Source organism: Solanum pennellii, chromosome 7 (genome assembly GCF_001406875.1).
Source record: "Solanum pennellii chromosome 7, SPENNV200".
Classification (NCBI taxonomy): domain Eukaryota; kingdom Viridiplantae; phylum Streptophyta; class Magnoliopsida; order Solanales; family Solanaceae; genus Solanum; species Solanum pennellii.
Window position 1 is genome coordinate 76,187,852 of NC_028643.1, and position 21,931 is coordinate 76,209,782.

A 21,931-nucleotide genomic window follows, 5' to 3' on the forward strand; every position below is an offset into this window, starting at 1 on the left:
AAGTAAATTATTTTAGGAACAACTAATGGAGACCATATATTACTCTGTTCATAATCGAAATCAAACTCCGTAGCATCAAAATATTTTCCCAAAAGTCTATCGGATGTTGATTTCGAAACAAGTTGAACAAACGCATTGTCATCTTGTTCTGAAGACGATAATGATGATGATGATTTTGATGATGAATTTTTCAAAATGGCCATGAGGAAAATAAAAAATAAAAATGGACAAAATTTGAGGATTTTTTTGCATTTCATTTTCTTCTTAGACAGCAAGCTTTTTGGCTATTTATAGGCAGCTGCTTTTTTTTTTTCTTTTTGCTGTTTTGAAAATGGACCTTTTGGAGTAAATGAGACGCTCTATTTTAGTATCATAGATCTTTACTAATCAATTAAGTAGTAATTTATTTCCTGATATTTCTCCACGAAATATTATTATAATTTGATAAATATTTTTAAAAAACTAATATAAATATCACCAGTTTGAAAACTAATTAAGTATTTAAATATATTCTAGTTAGTTTGTAGTTCGTATTACGTATCTTACTTGATTTTACTGTCTCCAGGCTCCAGATATATGTACTTCGGATATCTGGATTAAATTTAGATGTAATTTGTTCTGAATATATTGTATCCAAATGAATTCGCATGTATCTGAGATACATAACAAATCTCGTTCGCTACTCTCCCATTTATTTGGTAATTCACAAATGTATATGTATGTAAGTGAAAATACATAGAAAACTCTTAATTGGTAATAATAAACTTAATATTTTTAAAAATATAGGTAATAATAATATTTATGATAATGAATGGTGTCTAATTATGTATTATCCATATTTAAAAGATTTTGTTTATGAAGTAAAAAAAGAATGTGTCTATACTTAGCCTTTACAATTGAATAATAATTTTTTTTATTGAGTTTTAAATTTAAACTCCGTGATAAATTTAAAATTTTATGACAACGACTATTCTTTTTAAAAGAAGGCAATAAAAAAAAGACTAATGGATGTTATTTCTACTTCCTAAGTTCATATCACGATATCATTGCCAAATAACCTATAGGAATTATGTAATGCTTATATACGGTCAAATAATTTAATTTGGTACAACAGTTATAAATTGAGTAAAGACCATAAAAGAAAATATGGTTTAAACCATTTAATTTAAGTTATTTTTAATTTTTTTTTATTTTCATCAAACACTTTGATACTTTTTTTGTCTAAGATTGTTTATTATGTTGCGTTTATTAAAAGTTAATTTGACTAATTTTCAAAGGTAAATTAAATCGCATTAATTTAATACTTAAAAGAATTAGATATTCTAAAATTATATGAAAAGTAGTATAAATTGTAATTTTTTACCTATTAATATGATAAAAAAATACATCTTAAAATATTAGTTAAAATTTTTATTGTTTGACTCTAAAAATAAAAATCAAATTTTTATAATTTAACTATAAAAAATAAAAATTACGATAAATAATAGGGCAACTTCACATATAGCAAACAAAAAATTCATATTTGTATGCTATAGCAAACTTTGCATAATTGCGCTCCATAGCAAGCATAAAACTGTATAATTCGCTATACATATACAAGTGTATAATTCGCTGACCTAAATTGTATAATTCGCAATTGTATAATTCGTTGACCTTTTTCTCTGCAATATTTTGAAATAAAATGTTTGTAAATTGTATAATTAAGTGTATAACACGAAGATATATATTTTTGCATATGTATATACAATTTTCTCTCGCTTTATACAAAACAGAAACAGAATTATACACTTCTGTGTATAAAGCGAGAGAGACGAGCGAGAATAGAGAGTGGCGAGCGAGATTTCTGGGAGAGAGACGCTGGCAAATTTTAGCTAACGTTTGCTATGGAGCACAATTAAATCAAACCCTAGCTATTTCATTTATTTTAGATTATTAATTTGCTATTATATACGATTTTTCCTAAATAATACCAAACGAGTGAGTAACTTTTAAGCCCATTCAAACCCGGGAGCACATGAATATATATATATATACCTACAAATTAGATCACCATAAATGAAAAATCACTGCACTCAAACAATTCCAAAAACTAAAGAACACAGAGAGAAAAATGAGCTTCCAGCGTTTCTACGAAACATGGTATAATCAACTGAAAGAAATTGTACGTCAACTGAACCAAGTTCCCCGTCCCGCCACCAGTGACCATCACCGTGAACTGCACCAGCTCCTCGTTCAAAAAGTTGTCTCTCATATCTACGAGTACTATCGAGTTAAATCCTTAGCTGCAAAAAATGATATCCTCTCTGTTTTCTCCGCCCCATGGTCTACATCTCTGGAACGTTCTCTCCATTGGATCGCCGGATGGCGACCGACCACCGCTTTTCACCTTATCTACACTGAATCCAGCATTTTGTTTGAATCTCATATCATCGACATTCTTCGTGGCCTCCGATACGGAGATCTCGGTGATCTATCGCCGGATCAACTCGCTCGCGTTAGCGAATTTCAATGTGAAACTGTTCACGAAGAAAATTCTATCACTGACGAACTCAACGACTGGCAGGCACGAAATCCTAATCTATCTTCCTTTTTTTCTTCACTCTGTCGTTTACAATAATCAAATCACAATTCCAAGTATTCGATTTCAAAATAATTGAGAAATTTTGTCTGAATCCCCAAATCATCAATTTTGTTCAAATTAAGTCGATTTCAGTCCAAAATTGCGAGTAATTTGTTGAATATTGTAAATGCAGGATGGTGCAAGTGAGATAATTGGTTTGATGGGAGACATAGAAGAGAAGATGGAGAAGCTAGTTGAGATTTTGGAGAAGGCGGACAAACTGAGGATGAAGACGATAGAGAATTTAGTACAACTATTAACACCACAGCAAGCAGTTGAATTTCTTATAGCATCGGCGCATTTACAATTCGGTATTCGAAAATGGGGAATTAATCATGATCGTCAAAGAGAAAATCCATGAACATTTTCTGGCTTCTTCATCATGCACACTGGTTTGCATGTTAGTTTTTTTTTTCAAAAAAAAAAATCTCAAATTAGAGAAGAAATTTTTGGATTTTTTTAAAACTATTATTATTATTATTATTATTTGTTGTTTTTTTTGGATCTTTTTTTTTCCAAGTGGATGAGTGGCTGTAACAGGTGTTAAGCTAACATGCAGTTGATCCCATGCATAGAAACACGTGTTATTCAAACAGCGCGTGAAGATGTGGCGCGCTGTTGAACACCGGTAAGGGGTAATTCTGTAAACTTTTGTTGAGCCTGTATCAACTAATCCAGAATGTAATGGAAAAAAATCTTTTTAAGAATGTTACACATGTGACATGTCTCTGTTTTTAGCGGTAATAAATATACATATTAACGATAAAACATGTATCGACATTACTCTTCCTATTTCATATTAGTTAAAATTTTATCTTTATTATCACTGATAGTCACATTGTAATGTATTTTTAAAGCGTTAGATTTATTATATTAAAAAATGTTGTGTATAATCTTCATTTTATTTAGTAATTGATGTCATGTTAATATTGAATAATAAGTAAGAATAAATGAAAAGAGTATTATTTAAGAAAAACAAATTTAAAATGTTTTAAGTCCTTAATTATTACTATGAATTAAGCTACTTTTTATGTTAGCTTCAAAGGTGAAATCTTTGTTTCATAAAAAAAAATATTAAAATTCATCTAAAACTTAGTTAGCTAAATTTTCATATTTCAAATGATGCCTCATATAAATAAATTGAGTGAGAGTAATAAATAATTGGGGTCGTTTTTGCGGTGAGTTAGAGTTAGTATATATTACTAGTTGAGATTATTTGTGCAAGTATCGATTGAGTTGAGATTCATTATATAAGAACTAATTATGTGAAGTGTAATTATTTTAATTTACTATTTTATATCTTTATCTTTTTGGTCATTTACTTGGTTTCTTATATTTGCATTGTCAATTTGTGATCTCTTAGTTTTATCCGCTATCACTTTTTTAATTGTTGTTAATTTTGCAAATGAGGAGAAATAAATTATTATTTCTTTTGATATTACCCTATTATTTGTAAATAACTACTTAGTACTACCGTAATTGTTAAATTTAGATTTTTTTAAATCATAACTAATAAGACTGATTTTATAAAATAAATCTTTAATAAATATTTTTAAAAATATCAAGTCAATATAGGATCAAATAAATATTATATATTATTTATGCTATTGATTCACTCATTCACTTATATATATCACTCATAACTTATATATATATATATATATATATATATATATATATATATNTATGAACTAAGCATATTATATTTTGCTATATATTTACAAATAGGAAAAGGTTGTTTCTAAGGAATTCCAATTTGTATTAGCTAAAATTCAAGATGAATATGTTGCAATCAAATAAAAATTAAAGAGCAAGATCCTCATAAATGAAAGATGGCTATTTTTTTAAATAAAATTCCAAGACTGGCTGAATATTAAAAGGTGGATCAAATAGTGACTAACCCACACAACGTCACTATGAACTTTCGGCCCATGAGCCCAGTATGGTCCGAGGAGAATAAGAACTCCGGATAATTGTATGGTATGTGGGATAATGTGATATATTTTTGTTAAAATCTGTGCGTCCACTATCAGTCAATGGACCAGGTTCTTTGACACACAAACAAAGGATATAACAGAAAGTAAATGCAGTTTAACAACAGAGGAGTTTTATGTGGAAACTTCCTTGCTCAAGAGAGTAAAACCACGACCTGTCTCACAGGATTTTAACAACCGTTTCACTAATCTTCACAAGCAAAAGTAAATCGGTTACACAAATGTGAGAAAAAGTTTTTAATCTCACCAACAAGCAATAACTCTATTGCTTGAGAGTCTAAATAGATGTTACTCTACCCACTAAGCTATCACTGTAGATAACTTAGAATTTTCTAAGCAACACAAACGTTACCCACTAAATTAGTTCAACTAACTAACTTAGAATTTCAGATCAGACCACACTGATTCCTTTATAGATTTAGGATCAGTTCAATGTAAGATCGAAAGAATATATTCTCAAAAAACTAAACAATGTACGCCTGAGTTTAGGTTGTTCTTGAATGATTCTTCTCCTTGATCTTCAGCCTTTACAAGAGTTCTTAAATGTGCTTTTTCAAGTTGCAAAAACTAAAGAGCAATGTGTGGAAAGATGACATTGTATAGACAAGTCACTTTCCTTAAACCCCTGTCATTGGTTGGAAAGGTCTGACGTTTCTGACGCTGTTGGAAACTGTGCACCAACTTTCTGTACCTTCTCCAGCTGGCAGTCAACGAACGATTCATATTGAGAAGCGGATACTTTCACAAAATCCCTGAGTTTGTTACATCATCAAAACTACAAATAACAATTTTAAAACGTAAATGATATATTTCGTGATAAATTTTGGGATATTCCGTCTTATCTCGCTAGTCGCGTACTAAATAATCCCTTAAATTACAGAGAAAGGAAGATGTTCAAATTTGTCTATGTATTATATGAAATTATTTAATTTATTTCTATGTTATACTTTTGGTCCATTTATATATTAGTTGTACTTAGTATATCATCATGTATTTATATTTGTTATTAACGAAGCTCAAACATAAAATGAGTGACTCCCCAACGTGTTTAATATCTTCAAGAATTTGACATTTGAGAAAATTTTGACAAAAACCAATAGATGATTGGCACTCTTTCCCTTATTTTATGTCGGTGAAAAATGAGGATGAGTCAGATCTTTAATTTATATCCTTTTAGCTAAACATTTTTAATGGGATGTAAATTTCATAAATTATGCCCCTGCGCTCTTAAAGAAGCTATGCTTAAGTTCTATGATTAATGAGAGCAAAAATTAAAACTCGATCTATTTGAATGAAAAAAAAATTAATATCATTCCGTTAGAAAGATATTTTCACCAAAAGAACAAAGGCATTTATTAGATGAGTATGTTATTTTTATCTCCTTTTTTTTTTTCCATACCTAGAATCATAAATGAATTTTCCTATTTTAAGGGGAATTTGTTGTTGATCATACTTGGTGAATGCAAAAAATAAATAAATAGGAAAAACACCCCCAAAAAAAACATGTGTTCCAAAACCATCCATGTTTCCATTCTTGTACCATCATTGTTGTGTGTATAGTTTGGTTCTAGAAAGTGCATATCTTAATATCTTTTAAAGGTAAGTGCTCAACTCTAAAATTGTAACTAGAAAGATCAACAAATATAGAAACAAGAGAAAGAAAAGATATGCAGGAACTCTTGAAATTGAAATTATAATGTTTGGTTAAGAAAATTTAAATTGAAATAACATTATTATATTGAGGTCTTGTTGAATTTGATTGTGAAGAAGATGATATGGTAAATTATTTTTTGATTGGTTAGGTTGATTCCGTCCATTGAAAATTGTTGGAAGTGACATTATAACATCTGATAGTATCAAATTTGGAGTTGATATAGATATTTAAACAAGGTCAAAACTAAAAAAATAATATTTGTATAAATCACAATTTACTTAGGTCCATGTACTTTAGAAAAAAAAAAGAACGGAGATATCAACTTTTGTGTCTTACTATATTTTAGGAATAAAAGAAATCAAATTTTGCTTATTCCCTCCTTTATTATTTTCATTATTATATGAAGAATCAAATGGCCACGTGGAATCATATGGAACAGTAGATGACCAAGGAAAAAAAGTTGAATAAATAAAAGATTAAAAAATAGAGTTGATTAATATTTTCCCATTTGGTTTATTATGTATTTACAAAAAGAGTTGAATAAAATAAAATCTTGGAAAAGAAGATCTATCTTTTTTGGAATTTATATAGATTTGAAATTGAGAATTTACTACTCCTTTAATCTTAATTCATATAAATATGCCTACTTTTTGAGATTGAAACACTTGTAATTTTATAAATCTTTTAAATATCTTAATTTATTAATTAACGATTTCATTTACAATTTTTTAATCATTTTAAAATATAAATAAATTTTCGTGTACTTTTATATATATATATATATTCAATTTTTAAAAAAATGTGCTCACAAAGAGATTTGAGCCGTCTAATTTTGACCATATCATTTATACTTAAACAAGAAAAAAAAATAGTCAAACAAGAAGAAGTCTTTCTCTTTCATTTAAAGCAATAAATAAACTAATCATAACCTACTAATCTCACATGTAAGTTACATTAACAAGACAAATCTACCTAACATATTTACTTTTTCACAAGATAGATTTTTGTATTATTTTAAAAATTTATTCAAAATATTTTAAAAACCTTTTTAAAACTTAATCAATTAATATATAAATTCATTCACAGACTAATTCAAAATTCGCTATTATAAATGCATTCATTAAAAGTAAAAATACCTTCAATCACAATAATATAACATATACTTTTCAAATCAAAATAAATTACTGTCAGATGTATGAATCTTTATTAATTCGTTGAACTTCAATATATGTGTGTGCATATATATATATATATATATATAATTAATACAATTAAGTATTTTCATAGTGTAATTGTTTTGTATAATTATATGGGGACTAGCAAAATGTTATGATGAAAGACACATTATAATATAACATGAAAGTTATTTCTCACGAAATATGAATTTTATAATGAAATATATTTATAGTTATATAAGATATCATTGTTAATGAGAAATCTAGCTAGATTAGAAGTTCAACAAATATTTCTAACTAATAGATATTACATATATCCACACTATATTCACTTAAATATTTTGAATATGTTGTTATCATAGATATTATATTATATTTATAAAAAAAATTCTCCAATTCTTCATTAACGAGTTTTACATTGATTTTCAGTTTACTATCACCTTTTCCTTTGTACAATTTGAGATCAACAACATGAGCAAGCTTATACTATTATCGAAATTTAATTTTACAACATGCACTCCAAAAACTTTTCTTTCAAAATAATTCTTTTTTTTGTAAAAAATAAATATTTAAATCCAAATCTAGCTAACACATGACACGTCATCCAGTGATATAAGCTTAAAAGTGACAAACAGTTTACTCTATCTTTTCCTTTTCACAAACCAAAATTTTCTGCTCTCCTTTATTCTCTCTCCTTCACACTATAATTTACAGTTTCACAAAAAAAAAAAAAAAAAAATTCATCAACATGTCACTTCGTCGTTCATTTCTCTCTCGGAGAATCATCAGTCGATCTTTTACATTTTCCAAATCATTCAAAGAATTCAAACTTCCAGAACCTTCTACTAGAGATGATTTTGCTGTTGGAGATGAACAAAACGGCGCCGCCGGTGAATCGGATTCCGGCGATGCAACGTCGTCGTGGTCGAATATGTTGCCGGAGCTGTTGAGAGAGATTATACAGCGAGTGGAAGCTACGGAGGACAGTTGGCCTCTACGTCAAAACGTCGTCGCTTGTGGATGTGTGTGTAAGAGATGGAGGCAAGTTACTGAGGATGTAGTTGAGTCGTCTCTTCAGGCTGGGAAAATTACTTTTCCGTCTTGCCTTAAACAGGTGCAAATTACTTTATGACCTCAATTTTTTTTATGACCTCAATTTTTGTTAATTGTTTTTCTCTGTGATTGTAATTTAGGTCGTTTGAGGTTTGATTCCGTAAAATTTGTGTGTAGTTGTGTTGTTCTCATTGTTGCATAAGCTTAATTGTTGTGGTGCTGTGATAAGTGAAACACTGAAGAAAGGAAAAGAAGGGAAGTTCTGGAGTTGGTAATTTTGTGTGGGAGTGAAAATGTGAAATAGGGCTGATTATAGAGAGGAATAGAAATAGAGGATTTGTATAACTGTTCAGACTATTTTTGGATCAAGGCATAGTTGATCGATTGTAGTTTAGTGAACTTGTTGTTTTTGAGCTGGGAGTACAATGGGATTTCCTTTCTGAGCTTGCGGATTGTCACGATTGTATACGCGTTAGGGTAGATTAACTTCTTCCATTTTGAATTTGATCAGCTCTAACAACAATGAGTTCCATGTATGTGGTAAAGGTGCAGCACCTTTGGTAGTTCAAGTAGATAAGCAAGCCGATGGAAGAAAAAAAAGGAAATATTTTTATTGATCTTTTCGAATACTGGGTTGATATTAGTGATAATTCAGCTGAAAGAAATACTGTAGCTTGATTATCTGTATAATGTAGGTAATTAGGAGTTCAGTTTACTTCATTTTTGTATTTTTATCTATAATGTTTAATGCAGCTGTTAATGATGCCTTCTTTCTCCAATTTTCTTCTGCAGCCAGGGCCTCGGGACCCTCCTCTTCAATGTTTCATCAAGCGTGACAAGAAGAACGCGACCTTTTACCTATATCTTGCACTTTCACCCTGTGAGTTGTTACTTTGACAAATATTATTTTCAGGAATTTAGCCTTGGGAAATTAGCTACTACCTGCAGTAATTGATGTTTGACTTCATGAAAATGCTGGTTGGGACTGTACTTTAGGTGGTTGCTTAGCAATTGAATGGCATATGCTTTAAATTGCCTTTGAATCTTTCTGGGTCAATGACTTGGTCTGTATGTTTTGTTTAGACTTTATATCAGCATTGACTATTCAACTAAACACTCATTGACTTATCAATGGAAGTCTCAATCGTCTATTGTCTACATGTTCGCACCTATCTTTATCGTGCTTCCATCTTTCTTTCGTCAAGATTTGAAATCTTCTATAATCAGTTTTAATATCTTAATTTCTTTAAGATAGAATAGTCTAAAACACTTGAAAGTTTGTCTGTACTTGCTTAACAATCTACAAAGTCTAAAGACATGCACAGTTTTATTATCTTTTTTTATAAGCATGACGTGAAAAATCATTCGTGATTCTTTATTTTAATTTCACATTTTATCTGGGCTCCTCGTAATAAAAGACTGTTGTATTCTATTTTTCATTCCTATATCACGAAAGCTATTAGCTTGATGGATGGTTTGAGTCTGATACTCCAATTGCTAATACAGATACTGTTTCAAAGATGTGTAGACTCATCAGTCATTATATGTTGCTCCTAGTTGTTAGAAATTTCTCTATTATTTTTTAACGATTTCTTGGTATTCATATTTGGCAGCATTAATGGACCAGGGGAAGTTCCTCTTAGCAGCCCGGAGGTACAGAAATGGTGCTCACATTGAATATATAATATCTCTCGACGCAGATGATTTGTCACAGAGAAGTAAGGCGTATGTTGGGAAGTTAAGGTATAAATTAGTTGACCCCTTAAAATTAAGACTGATGAAGGCCATTTCTTTGTTGTTATATGTGTTCAAAGTTGTCAGGCAAAAAGAGCCTGAGGGCTAAAGCTAGGCTGTATCCTAAAAAGTCCTAAGAACCAGAAAATCAAAGTTCTCACTTCTCACTAACACATCTAGTTTCATATATGTAGCTTGACGACTAGATGCCGATGTTGACTTTAGGAAAAATGATGTTTATAGAAAAATATAGAATGACATGGCTAGAACTGATAGAGTGCAAGTGCATTATACTCATTATATTTCTTCTTTGAGATTGACATAACCTAAGTTCGAAGAAAAGATTCCGTGGATATATTATACATATTTGTTGTGGTATAAAGTAACATGCACATACTTATTCTGAACACAAGGTATTTCAACCTTATGTTGCTTCTTCTTGCTGCATGTTTGGTTGATCCTGTAGAAGTTCAAAAGGTTCTAACTTCCAGTTCGTGATTCACAAAAGAATGAGAAGAATACAGGAATACCAAACCTTACCAATACATATGATATCAGATAAAAAAAATTAAAATCTAGATGTGCAATAAGAGTTACTAGTATAGTGTCAAATGTGTCTTCCTTCTAGCTGTATCAGATACAAAACGTCCTTTGTTGGGAGATATTCAGTTTCACACATTAGAAGCCAAATTGTGAGGCATTTTCTTGTCTAAGAGGTCAACTGGTTTGACATGTTGCTACAAAGCAGAATGGGTTGAGCAGGCTGCTTAGTGATCTAGAATGCTAAGAGAAGAGGGTGCATCAAGACTTAATTGTGGTTTTGAGGTGGGACGAGAATGTTTGTGACTTGTGAGGCATTCCAAATAGTCTTGCTGATTATACCTTTAGATTTTTTTATTTGCATACCTTTTTGATGTCCCTCATGCAATGTCTCTATTAATATCTTGCTAGAAAGAAGAATCCTGGCATGATGAAATTCAACTCTTAGGGATAAAAATTCTGGCTATATTCTTAAGCTATAATCTATGTGATAGATAGTCCACCTAATTTCACAGATCTTGTTACTTTTTTTCCCCAGCTAACTGAACTGTTTTTAGGCTGGCAACTGCTGATAATACCGCTGACAAAATTCTGTCAGTTTTCTTACTTTAAAAAGATAACTTTGGTGCTATTTCTTCCTCTCTTTCTTTCCAAATGTTACGTCAAGATATCTAAGTCTTGGAACATAAATTGTTTGGTATCTAGACGTTTACCCATCTTTGCCGCCATGCAACACTAATCTTGATACAATGAATTAATGTGCAATTGTACGCTTCTGATCATGCAGATAAGGTAAACTTCAATGTTATCTGCTAGTTAGTTTTTCATCAAACAATTACATAAATTGAAATATGAGACATCAATAAGGAAGGAAATCTACACATCTTATTTGGAACTATACTAAGGAAGGAAATGTACACTTTCCTTTTATGGATCGTCATTATGGAATCTGTTCAACCTCCGGTATAAAAAAATGATGATGCTGGCAGCTGGAAGTGCATAGCTGTATTACCCCCCTTAACAAAAGTGTGATAGTACTCTTTTCATTTAGTGGCCCGTAGAAGGTTCTTAAAGATAGCCCCATTAATGTTGTATCTTTGTTGTTAAGGTTTCTGTCCTTGAGAGGAAGTTAGAATTTGAATGCTTTACTTAGACTTGTTTGTTGTTTCTTTTACTCTCCTTGCCTGACCAGATTCTCCGTTTGAGTCTCGTGTTCAATGTCGTTAGCTGGAGAAATAAACATCTAAATACATTACTAGAAACAATAATACAATCCTACCCTAATACCTGTGTTTCCATGCAATTACGATAGATACAACTTACCGAGTAAGGGGAGAAGAAAAGATGTGTTCTGATTTCATTTTTGTTTTTTCTTTCATGTTCTAACCTTCCCACTTAATCCAACTTGACAGATCGGACTTTCTTGGAACCAATTTTACCATATATGATAGTCAAGCCCCACGCAATGGGGCAAGGCCGTCAAGCAGCCGGTCTTGTCGACGTTTTGCAAGTAAGCAAATTAGTCCCCAATTACCAGCTGGTAATTTTGAAGTGGGAAGTGTTTCCTACAAGTTAAACCTGCTGAAGTCAAGAGGACCAAGGAGGATGATTTGTTCGCTCAATTGCCCCTGTCCTGGAGAAGCTGCCTCGGACAAATCTCAGGATGCAGCTGCCTCGGACAAATCTCAGGATGCTCCGAAGAAGAAGCAGGCTGGTTCCGCAGAAGCCAACTCTACAGTTCTGAAAAACAAAGCTCCACGATGGCATGAGCATTTGCAGTGTTGGTGTTTAAATTTCCATGGAAGGGTCACCGTTGCATCTGTGAAAAACTTTCAGCTAGTGGCAACGATGGACCAAAGCCAACCTGATGGAAAAGGTGACGAGGATACAGTTATCCTCCAGTTTGGAAAAGTAGGAGATGATGTCTTTACAATGGACTACAGGAAGCCTTTGTCTGCTTTCCAAGCGTTTGCAATTTGCCTGACCAGTTTTGGTACAAAATTGGCCTGTGAATAGATTCTTTAGAACTTGTAATATACTTCCTAGTTTGCTTTTCGTTTTTTCGTTTTCTTCGGGTGCACAGTGACACTTGTTTAATCTAGTATCCTCTACTCGTGCTATTTAGTAAATGTAGTAGATGTTGGGACCAAGTGTAATTTAACCTTTATGAGAATTTCAACATCAATGTAACAAATAGCGGAGTTTTCTGTACTACTCGGGGTTATTTCCTCGAAACATATTCCTACTCATATTAAATAGTTTCTCTACATCTGTAGAAACTCACTCTTCATAATAATAAGTGCTAAAAATGCATGACATGCAGTAACAATGCACATACAAAATCATCCACATAGGGCAATTATTATTATTTTTATATAGAAGAGGTAACATGTCCATTAGTATAGAATTGTAGCATCAAATTATATTCCACACTGCAAAGGGATATACTTGACATATTCCCATATGCCAATTATGTCTTCCATTATATCTCAAGTGCTGATCTGAAGAATGACTGACGGAACTCAGAACTTTTTTTCTAAAGAAAACGGGAAGCACAAGATAACATCCCTTGCACAAGCATAAACGTCTTATTTTTCCACAGAAGTAACACCCATTTAGCCAAGAAATCCAGAACCATCGATCCATATAAAGGCACAAGCACCATAGTGGCTATAGAAAGAGGGCTAACAGAAAAAGTTGTCCATGTACATAACTACAGTTAGAACTGGAATAGAGATTTGAGAAGCCAAGAGGCTCTTCATTTCTTTCCTCTAAGTTTGGCACCAAGAGCTCTCTCCAGTTTAGAGATGATTTGTTGATTTGGAATTGCCTTTCCTGACTCGTACTCCTGGATGATTTGAGGCTTCTCATTTATCAGCTGCAAAACAACAAGGAATATCAGAACCATTTTCACAGATTATGGAATCAGTCACCTGGTACTCTCAATCTGTTTTTAACTTCCTTTCAAGTCTTTGGGGGACAGTTGGGGAGCAGGGAGACGGAAAAATGATATACCTGAGCAAGTTGAGACTGAGTCAGCTTCTTATCTTGTCGAGCTTGCATGATGGCTTTCTTCAGCTCAGTTGGTACTTTTTGATCTGACAAGAAGGAAAAAAAATGAAAAATTTCAAGCAGAAATTGTCATAGGAAAGAATGAGTTTGTTATGGTACAAAATATTACTATATTGTTTGCTGAGGATGAAATGCATGCATGAACGAGTAGAAACAGATACAGAAGTCAAACACAGCTCAAACAACAAAATTAGATCATTAAGTAGCAGGAGATCTATCAGAGCGAAAGAACGAGAACATATAAAAGAGAAGAGAGAGATCATAAATGAAATAAAGTTATTAACCACTATCTCCAGCAACGTGACATCAAATGCATAAGAATTGTGGATGTTGAATATAACAATCTCTAGCGGGAACGAATATAGCAGACTGCGTAATGTGTTTATGAATAAAGCAGTAGAGATGCAGAGAGAATATTTAGGATAATTTTCATTTGACAGGGTAGATGTGTTCCCAAAACATTTAGATTCACAGACCTTAAGAAGGCATCTTCTTCTCACTATAATGAAGTTCAAAGAAATTTCAAAATTTTGCAAAATGTGAACACATTCGCTGATGGAAGTATGTGTTTGAAACATCAGAAGTAGTTAACATAATACCATCAAAATAATGTAGAGGAGATCAAAGTTAACACCAAAGAACAATTATAAGCAAGCATGACTTCAACCAAAAGAACACAACATAAGTATGTATGCTCGTACACACATTTCTAATTAAGTTGTAAAAGGTGTTGCTTTAACTTACGAGCCAGATTCTCAGTATCTTCATCAAGTTTCCTGGTGTTCAAGGTCGTACTACTAGAGGCAGCCCTGTTTGTGCCAGCAGTTGCTGCAATAGAAGATAGATATTGTAAGCACCGACTATCCCTCAAAAAAAATTACGCACAAGTTTACAAATAGGAAAACCGGGCAACATAGAAATTGGGAAAAAAAAGGAAGGGACTCTGGATGGAAAGATTTGTGTGTCTGTGTGGGGTGGGGAGAGCTCAAAAGAGAGTATTCAATAGAACTCATCATATTGCCATGCAAGGACCCTCATATTTGTAAAAGTTTACATGCTAACAACAAAGAATATATCCTAAAGTAACTGCAACGCACTGGAAAAACGTATATCTAAATCAAGAAATGTTAGATATGTGCCATCAAACATATCATCTCTACAAATAGGGAATTCATTTTCATTCACACCTTACGGTTTCTCGTTACCAGATTCAACTATAGATCTCCAGATTCAATGAAGATTGAAAGAAACTTCAAGTTTCAAATGAAAGAAGGAAGCATGATGCAATACAACAATTATTTAAAATTCTAGTATGAAAGGATAGGAAGACACGTTTAAGGATTATACTTCTACTCAACTTTCCTAGTTACAAATGTACGCAAGAATATGGAAATTAGACCGGCACGGGAAGGATGATATAAGACTTCAATCTACACAAAATAAGCAGAAAACAGTTATTGCCAGCAACCGGAAGCTCTGATTCTCATGAAAATCAACAAGTTTGGTCTTCATAAGCAACCCTACACCACAGCAGAGATAATACACCAGTTCTTAAGCTATCCATATACCAAAAAACATGTCAACTAAACAACATACATAACTGAAATAGCTTAAAATAGGCACGTACATCAATCAATCAAACATAAACACATAGAAACAAGCAACTATCCTAACCAAAAATAAATAAAAAATGAAAACCCTAGCTGAAGACTTAGCATAATCGGACCTGCATATAGAAATAAGAAAATTAAGCAATACAAGAGCCAGCAACAATAATCGAGCTGAAAATCTCTATCGAAATAAAATTAACAGATTATACGAGCAATCGAAGAAATGATTAAGCTAACGTTTATAGTTAGAACATCATCATATATATATATATATATATATATATATATATGAGCGTTGCAGAGATGAAAAAAACGAAGCAGCGACTATAATACGAACATTTTCTGATAGTTTCGATCTCAGCACCGGAGCGACGGGCAGCGTTGACAGCTTTCTCATCCTTGCGTGCGGCGGCGGTCGGTGCCTTCTTCCGGATCACCACCGGCTCCCAGTCTTGTGATAATCCTCCACTCATATTTTTCTTTTCTTTGCTCGAAAAATCTCTCTCTTGCTTCTCTTCGCTTTGTTATTACGCTTCGAAATTATATTCCATTTCTGTGCAACCCTTTATATAGACAGATACTAATAACTTGCTCAAATCAATGCAAACTTACTATAGTTACGATTAAATAATTTATTTTTTCTTGTTTATTGAATCAAAAAGTATTTTTAAAATTTTTATTTGTCATTTTAGCATATTTTTTTTCTTCATTATTGTTCCTCAATATTAATTTAATTTCTTACCTTAATAAATATAAATATATTGTTATGTATGCATTTGATTTGATATAAATAATGCGGATGAATTTGGATCTTTGAGGTTTATGATCTTATCCGAAAATAGAATATTTTATACGGAAAAGGGTTAAAACTTAAAAGTCTTTAACTATGTGAAAGGAATAAAAATGTCTTTCGTTTATAGTTTGATTTAAAAATGCATTTATCATCAATACTTTGACTAAAATATGCTCTTAAACTATACGAAAGGAACAAAATATTGGTCCAAAAATATTGTTATTGTTATTCAATGGATCAAAAATGCTCATTTTTCAAATAAATATATTTTTTAATACATTCTTTTTCTAATACTATATATTTTTTAAAAATTAGCAAATGTTAATCCTACTTCAATTTAGAAAAAAATAAAAAAAAATATTTCTTATTATATTATAATTATTTTTTATCGTTATATAAATATAAATTAATGATGGATATAATATAATTTATATAAAAAAAATATATTATATGTCGAAAGGCTACATGAAATTATTCTGTTTTAATTGATAAAATGAGATTAAGAAGGAATAAAAATATTTTCTACATTTTTATTTGTTAAAGTGATATTGGAAGAACTAAAACAAGAATAGTACTCTTTAATAATATTTTAATTAGAAAGAAGATGTTTTTTTTAAAAGAAAACATTTACTTGTAATAGGGCATTTTTGACCCATTTTGTAACTAGGGAAAATGGTCTGATATACCCCTCAACTTTGTCATATGGAGCTGATATACCCCTCGTTATAAAAGTGGCTCATATATACCCCTACTTGTAAAAAAAGGGCTCACATATACCCTTTTCCTCTAACGGAAATGGAAAAAAAAATAATTTTAATCTAAATTTTTATTATTTTTTTCTAAAAAATATAATCCCATATGAGTAAATTTAATCCTCGTCAAACATATTTTTTTTGACTTTTTTTTATTTCAATGACTAATTTATAATTATTATTTTGATAATCAAATTTCTTTATGTTTCACTAATATTCTTGTAAAACTTATTGTAGATGACCAAATTTTTTCTTCGAATACGAAATTAAATTACAATACACACAAAAAAAGTAGTTTAAATTCTTTTTCTTTAAACTAAGAAATGAAAGAAAAAAACAAAATAAGAATAAGAAACTCAAATAATTATAATAAAAGAAGTCAAAAAATAATTTATGTATGAAAAAAATTAAAATATATCTTGAACTTTGATAGAAGAATCATATACACCCCTAAATAATTTTTTTAAAAAAATTAGAAGTAATAAATTTAAATTTAAAGCTAATTTTTTAACTTCCGTTAAATGAAGGGTATATGTGAGCCATTTTGTAATGGCAGGGGTATATGTGAGCCGTTTGTATAGCGGTAAGGGCATATATGAGCCACTTTCATAACGAGGGGTATATCAGCTCCATATGACAAAGTTGAAGGGTATATCAGACCCTTTTCCCTTGTAACTATAGGGATATTTTTAAACCAAAGTATTGACTGCAAGGACATTTTTGAGCCAAAGTGTCAAAATATTGACAGCGTTTTTAAGCTAAACTATAAGCAAAAGACATTTTTATTCCTTTCAGATAGTTTTTGGCCCTTTCCCTATTTTATATAATATTTGAGCACCTATAATTTATTTTCACATAGAGAAAGAGAAGGAAATTAGACTTCTTGAGTAGTAGTATTTAGTGGTGACGGGGCCAACTTGTGTGCACCTTCATCATCCCATCGGGTACCGGGTACCTCCCACTAGCACATAAACATTCCAACTACATGTTGTCAATGCCAAATCAACTACTATTAAGTCTTTTTAAACAGAGTGGTTTCCTCATTCATCCAACAGAGATTTTCCATCTAAATACAAAAACATATTCTTCGAAATCTCAACAACATGCAACTATAAACAAGCAAAAACTAGAAATTATGGCATAACCTAGAACATGAGATCTCAAGTGCTTACGTTCCGAGCGGTTACACCATAGTTGGCAGTACTACTAACTATTATCTTGTTGTAGGGTTGGTACTAAAACATGGCTGTGCATTCAACAAAAACACTAAGCTGAGAGTAGATCTCTTGGAATCTTCAGTTGCCAAAATTTGTGCCACCTTGTTCCCTTCGCGGAAACTATGCCAGCTTGGAGGATTCCCCAGTTTCTTCATAAGGCACCTGGATTCAGCGATAATGTTAGAATAAAGTGGGGGAGGGTTATTCATAAGAGCTATTACCTCTGTGGCATCAGTTTTTATCTGGGAGTTTGTGAGTGCATGCAGTTTGGAGTCTCATGAATTTGAGATCTATGTGAGTGGGGTTTAGTGCAGTAGTTTTTCTAGAAAAGCCCCTAATCCAGTTAACATTATTGTCTCTAACGACTCCACCTATTCCTTGAACAAAATTGGTCAGATTGTATTAAGTTTCAAACCATCGGCAGTGGGGGACTGGGGGCAAACCATTTAATATAAATGGTTATCGAGTTTATGGAGTACATCAATTCTAAAACTCCAGCTGTGATCTGATTGAAAGGGATTTCCTTAGCAGAATTGTTGAAAACATTTTGGTTTCTGTTGATCCAAATATGCCCGAGGACAAGAGGGAAGTAAAAGTCCCATAGGGTACGAGGTAGGGTAGGCGAAATGGATTTAAAGTTTTGAAGCCAATTACAAGTATTGGTAGATGAGTATATAAGGATATTGAGAGAGTTGATGTTTTGCAATTGTACATTACGTGAATTGAAGTCTCCTCGGCATTGCTACATATGGGACAAGAGTTATGGGTTAAAACCCATGAAAGTGTCAAACATTTTGACGTTCCAAAGTAAAAACGTATAAATTGGATTAAAAAAAGTTCTGTAAACATTAAATTTTGTAAAGAAACAGTGCATAAAACATATAAATTGGACGAGATAAAGTACTATTAACATAAAGATTTTTTAGGTAATTGAGAAAATGGTTGTTGCTTATTCCATAGGCAGATGGAGAAGGTAAGTAAATATTGGATAGCAACCTGGTAGGGGATATACACGGCAGATTCTATGAAGAAGTAAATGACACGAAGCCTTACCACACGATCAGATGCACCCTTTCCATTCAATTTTTGTGTTTCAAGAGTAAGAAGGCTGAGATCTTCCAAGAGTCCATCAACACCAGCTTTGCTCACAGAATTCTCCTAAAACAACATACAAGCCAATCAAATGGTGTGAAATTCCAGCTATGTAATAATCATAACATAGAAGAAATAGAGAGATATACACACACAGAAATTGAAAAGAAGAGATACGAGCCCAAAAACTTCACCGGACATGACAAATCCCCCCCCCCCACACACACACCCACACACCAAATTCTTTTTAGTGTTTACGTAATCCTACTGCTGGGATCTTCACAACTTCCGTTGACACTTGCAAGTGAATTATAAAAGATAAAATACAATAACATACACGGTAAGTCCAGACACTTGACTATACCTAAGTTGCTCGGACTCTTTCACTTTTGGTGCCGGACACGATATGGGTGTGGGTGTGGGATCTGTGTCCAATTTTGTCAACCAATTTTGGGTACTTCAACCAAAATCGATGGGGAAAGACTGGACAGTTTTAATGATTTCTATAATCAATATAAAAACTAAGATGAAATTGAAGAAAATGAAATCCCTTCTATATAGAAATTTCTATGTCACTCCTTTTCCTTTAATTGCCTTCTAGGATTCTCACCAAGTTCTCCACAAAATATCTCATAATTTAGGTTTTATAACTCTATTTTTAGATATTTCAATTATTTTTAGGCGAATCCCCGTACCCGTATCAATTTACGGATCCACATCCTCGAATATTAAAAATTAGATCATGAAGGATCCAACCTCTAGAACCACACCCATATCGGACACCCGCACCCGCGTCTGCGCAACTTAGCATATCAGGACATTACCATGGGAACTAAATGCAATATCAAAAACTCACCCCCTCAGAATTCTCTTTCGTTGTGTCAGAAGTACCTTTGCCGAGATCGCCCAAGCTTCTATCAACAGTGGCTTCACTTAGAGAGTCCTGCTAAATACAAAATACAGGTCAGCTAAAACTTAGCATAATCTCATTCAACATATATAGTACAGAGAAACTACTAGCCATCAAACGAACCTCTAATTCTGCAGAGCAACAATCTTTTCCTGGTTGCCTTTCATCAATCAAAGACAATTTCGACAGAGACACTTCAGTCACACTGACACTAACAGAACTTGTGTATTTGCACTGACCACTCAAACTGTCATCAACACCATCATCGACATTGCCCTGCAAGATTGCAAACTGATAAAGACATTGGCTTTGCATGTCAAGGTAATGACTTGACAGACATATTTATTTCACTCTGCTTGACATAAGCATTTCGATAGCTCGAAGCTTGTACATATAGGACACAAACTAACTAACATATTCAGTATATAACAGTCTATCTATCAATTTGGGGATGATTTACAATCAAATTGTTGAGCTTTGTCAAATTAAAACCAAAACTTACAGTAAACAGTTACCTGAGCCTTAACTGGTTTATCAGAAGATTCACCGAGCTTAACGCCAGTAGAGAGGACAATGGAAGGCAGGCTATCAACATCCCAGCCAAGAATTTCACAGACGACCGTACAGTAAGCCCGATGAGCTCGTCTCTTAGAGGTTTTCGCTATGCTAATGGAATGCTGAACAAGAGACGAACAATCCTTAAACCTCTTCCACCCTTTCTCACGAACCCCACAACAAACAAGACAACAAAACACCCCATTCTCAAGATTCTTCTCATAGTACTCTCTTAACCCATCATCCTGCTTAAACAACTTCACAAAAAAATCATAGTCCTGAAACCCCTCTTCCCCATCCAGAAAACCCTCATCGTCATTGATGAAATAATCCCCATTTTCACCTATATACTCAGAAAACTCGTCATCGTCGTCTAGACTGAGTGTGGAGTTCAAATATTCAGCAACTTTGAGCAATGCCGGAAGTTGACTGTTGTTCGCAGCTTCGTCTTCGGCGGTAGGTAAAGGGGTTTGTAGCTTTGATTTGTTACTGTCGTTTTGCCAGCTAGTAGGCCAGCCTGACGATTCAACGACGGGTTTACAAGGCCACTCAACATCGCCGGAATCTGAAATTGGGTCGGAATTTTCGAGGTCAGTATCGGTTTTCCAGGCCATTTTTGCTTCCTAAAATTTCTTCTTGGTCGATGTAGAATTGAAGGGTTTTATGAAATGTTGGTCTCCTAGGCGCTTGAAATAATAAGACCTTGACTTGATTCAAAGTATTTCAAAATATATTTGGAGATTTCAACAATAACATAATTATTAATCAATAGAGATTTTATTACTATGTTAGACATAGAGAGAATGTTATCAATACATTTTTAATTATCGATGAATAAAAAGGATTCAAAATAATATTTCTATAAAAATAATAGAATAAAGAAAATTATAACGAAATATTATAATAGATTATGCTAAACAATAGTCATAACAACAAAACGATAATCACACTAAAATGATATTTAAAGATTGGTTCAAAGTTGAAAAATAACAATATCCAAATTTGAATAGTTATTCAAAAAGTAATTTTTTATGAATATTGATAAGAATTATGAAGTTCTAAATCATTTGATAGAAAATGAATTATTTTTCTATTATAGTATGTGCAACAATAATAATGGGATTCCTTAATAAAATATTCGATGGAAGAATATTTGATTC

At 32.3% G+C, this 21,931-nt stretch overlaps 4 protein-coding genes across 5 annotated transcripts; 2 read left to right on the forward strand and 2 right to left on the reverse strand.

Annotated features, from left to right (window-relative positions):
• Positions 1-2,071: 2,071 nt before the first annotated feature.
• LOC107025642 (protein DOG1-like 3) lies at positions 2,072-3,054 on the forward strand. Its single transcript, XM_015226405.2, has 2 exons — positions 2,072-2,563; positions 2,754-3,054. The coding sequence occupies exons 1-2, from the start codon at positions 2,111-2,113 to the stop codon at positions 2,979-2,981; spliced, it is 681 nt and encodes a 226-aa protein (XP_015081891.1). The 5' UTR covers positions 2,072-2,110; the 3' UTR covers positions 2,982-3,054.
• A 5,063-nt stretch (positions 3,055-8,117) lies between these two features.
• On the forward strand, positions 8,118-12,984 carry LOC107026362 (tubby-like F-box protein 7). Its single transcript, XM_015227306.2, has 4 exons — positions 8,118-8,557; positions 9,289-9,376; positions 10,110-10,239; positions 12,183-12,984. The coding sequence occupies exons 1-4, from the start codon at positions 8,192-8,194 to the stop codon at positions 12,784-12,786; spliced, it is 1,188 nt and encodes a 395-aa protein (XP_015082792.1). The 5' UTR covers positions 8,118-8,191; the 3' UTR covers positions 12,787-12,984.
• Positions 12,985-13,121: 137 nt separating this feature from the next.
• Positions 13,122-16,004, reverse strand: LOC107026363 (multiprotein-bridging factor 1b-like). The gene is made up of 4 exons (XM_015227307.2): positions 15,790-16,004; positions 14,587-14,670; positions 13,786-13,868; positions 13,122-13,648 (listed from the first exon to the last, which is right to left on the reverse strand). Exons 1-4 carry the CDS (start codon positions 15,923-15,925, stop codon positions 13,529-13,531), a joined length of 423 nt encoding a protein of 140 aa, XP_015082793.1. The 5' UTR covers positions 15,926-16,004; the 3' UTR covers positions 13,122-13,528.
• Positions 16,005-17,983: 1,979 nt separating this feature from the next.
• Positions 17,984-21,485, reverse strand: LOC107024192. 2 transcript variants are annotated; one of them, XM_027918136.1, is made up of 5 exons: positions 20,732-21,485; positions 20,340-20,492; positions 20,163-20,252; positions 19,268-19,372; positions 17,984-18,376 (listed from the first exon to the last, which is right to left on the reverse strand). In XM_027918136.1, exons 1-5 carry the CDS (start codon positions 21,383-21,385, stop codon positions 18,335-18,337), a joined length of 1,044 nt encoding a protein of 347 aa, XP_027773937.1. In that variant the 5' UTR covers positions 21,386-21,485; the 3' UTR covers positions 17,984-18,334. The 2 variants fall into 2 exon arrangements, with proteins under 2 accessions (XP_027773937.1, XP_015080597.1); XM_015225111.2 differs by having other exon boundaries at positions 20,163-20,249; positions 20,732-21,483.
• Positions 21,486-21,931: the final 446 nt, after the last annotated feature.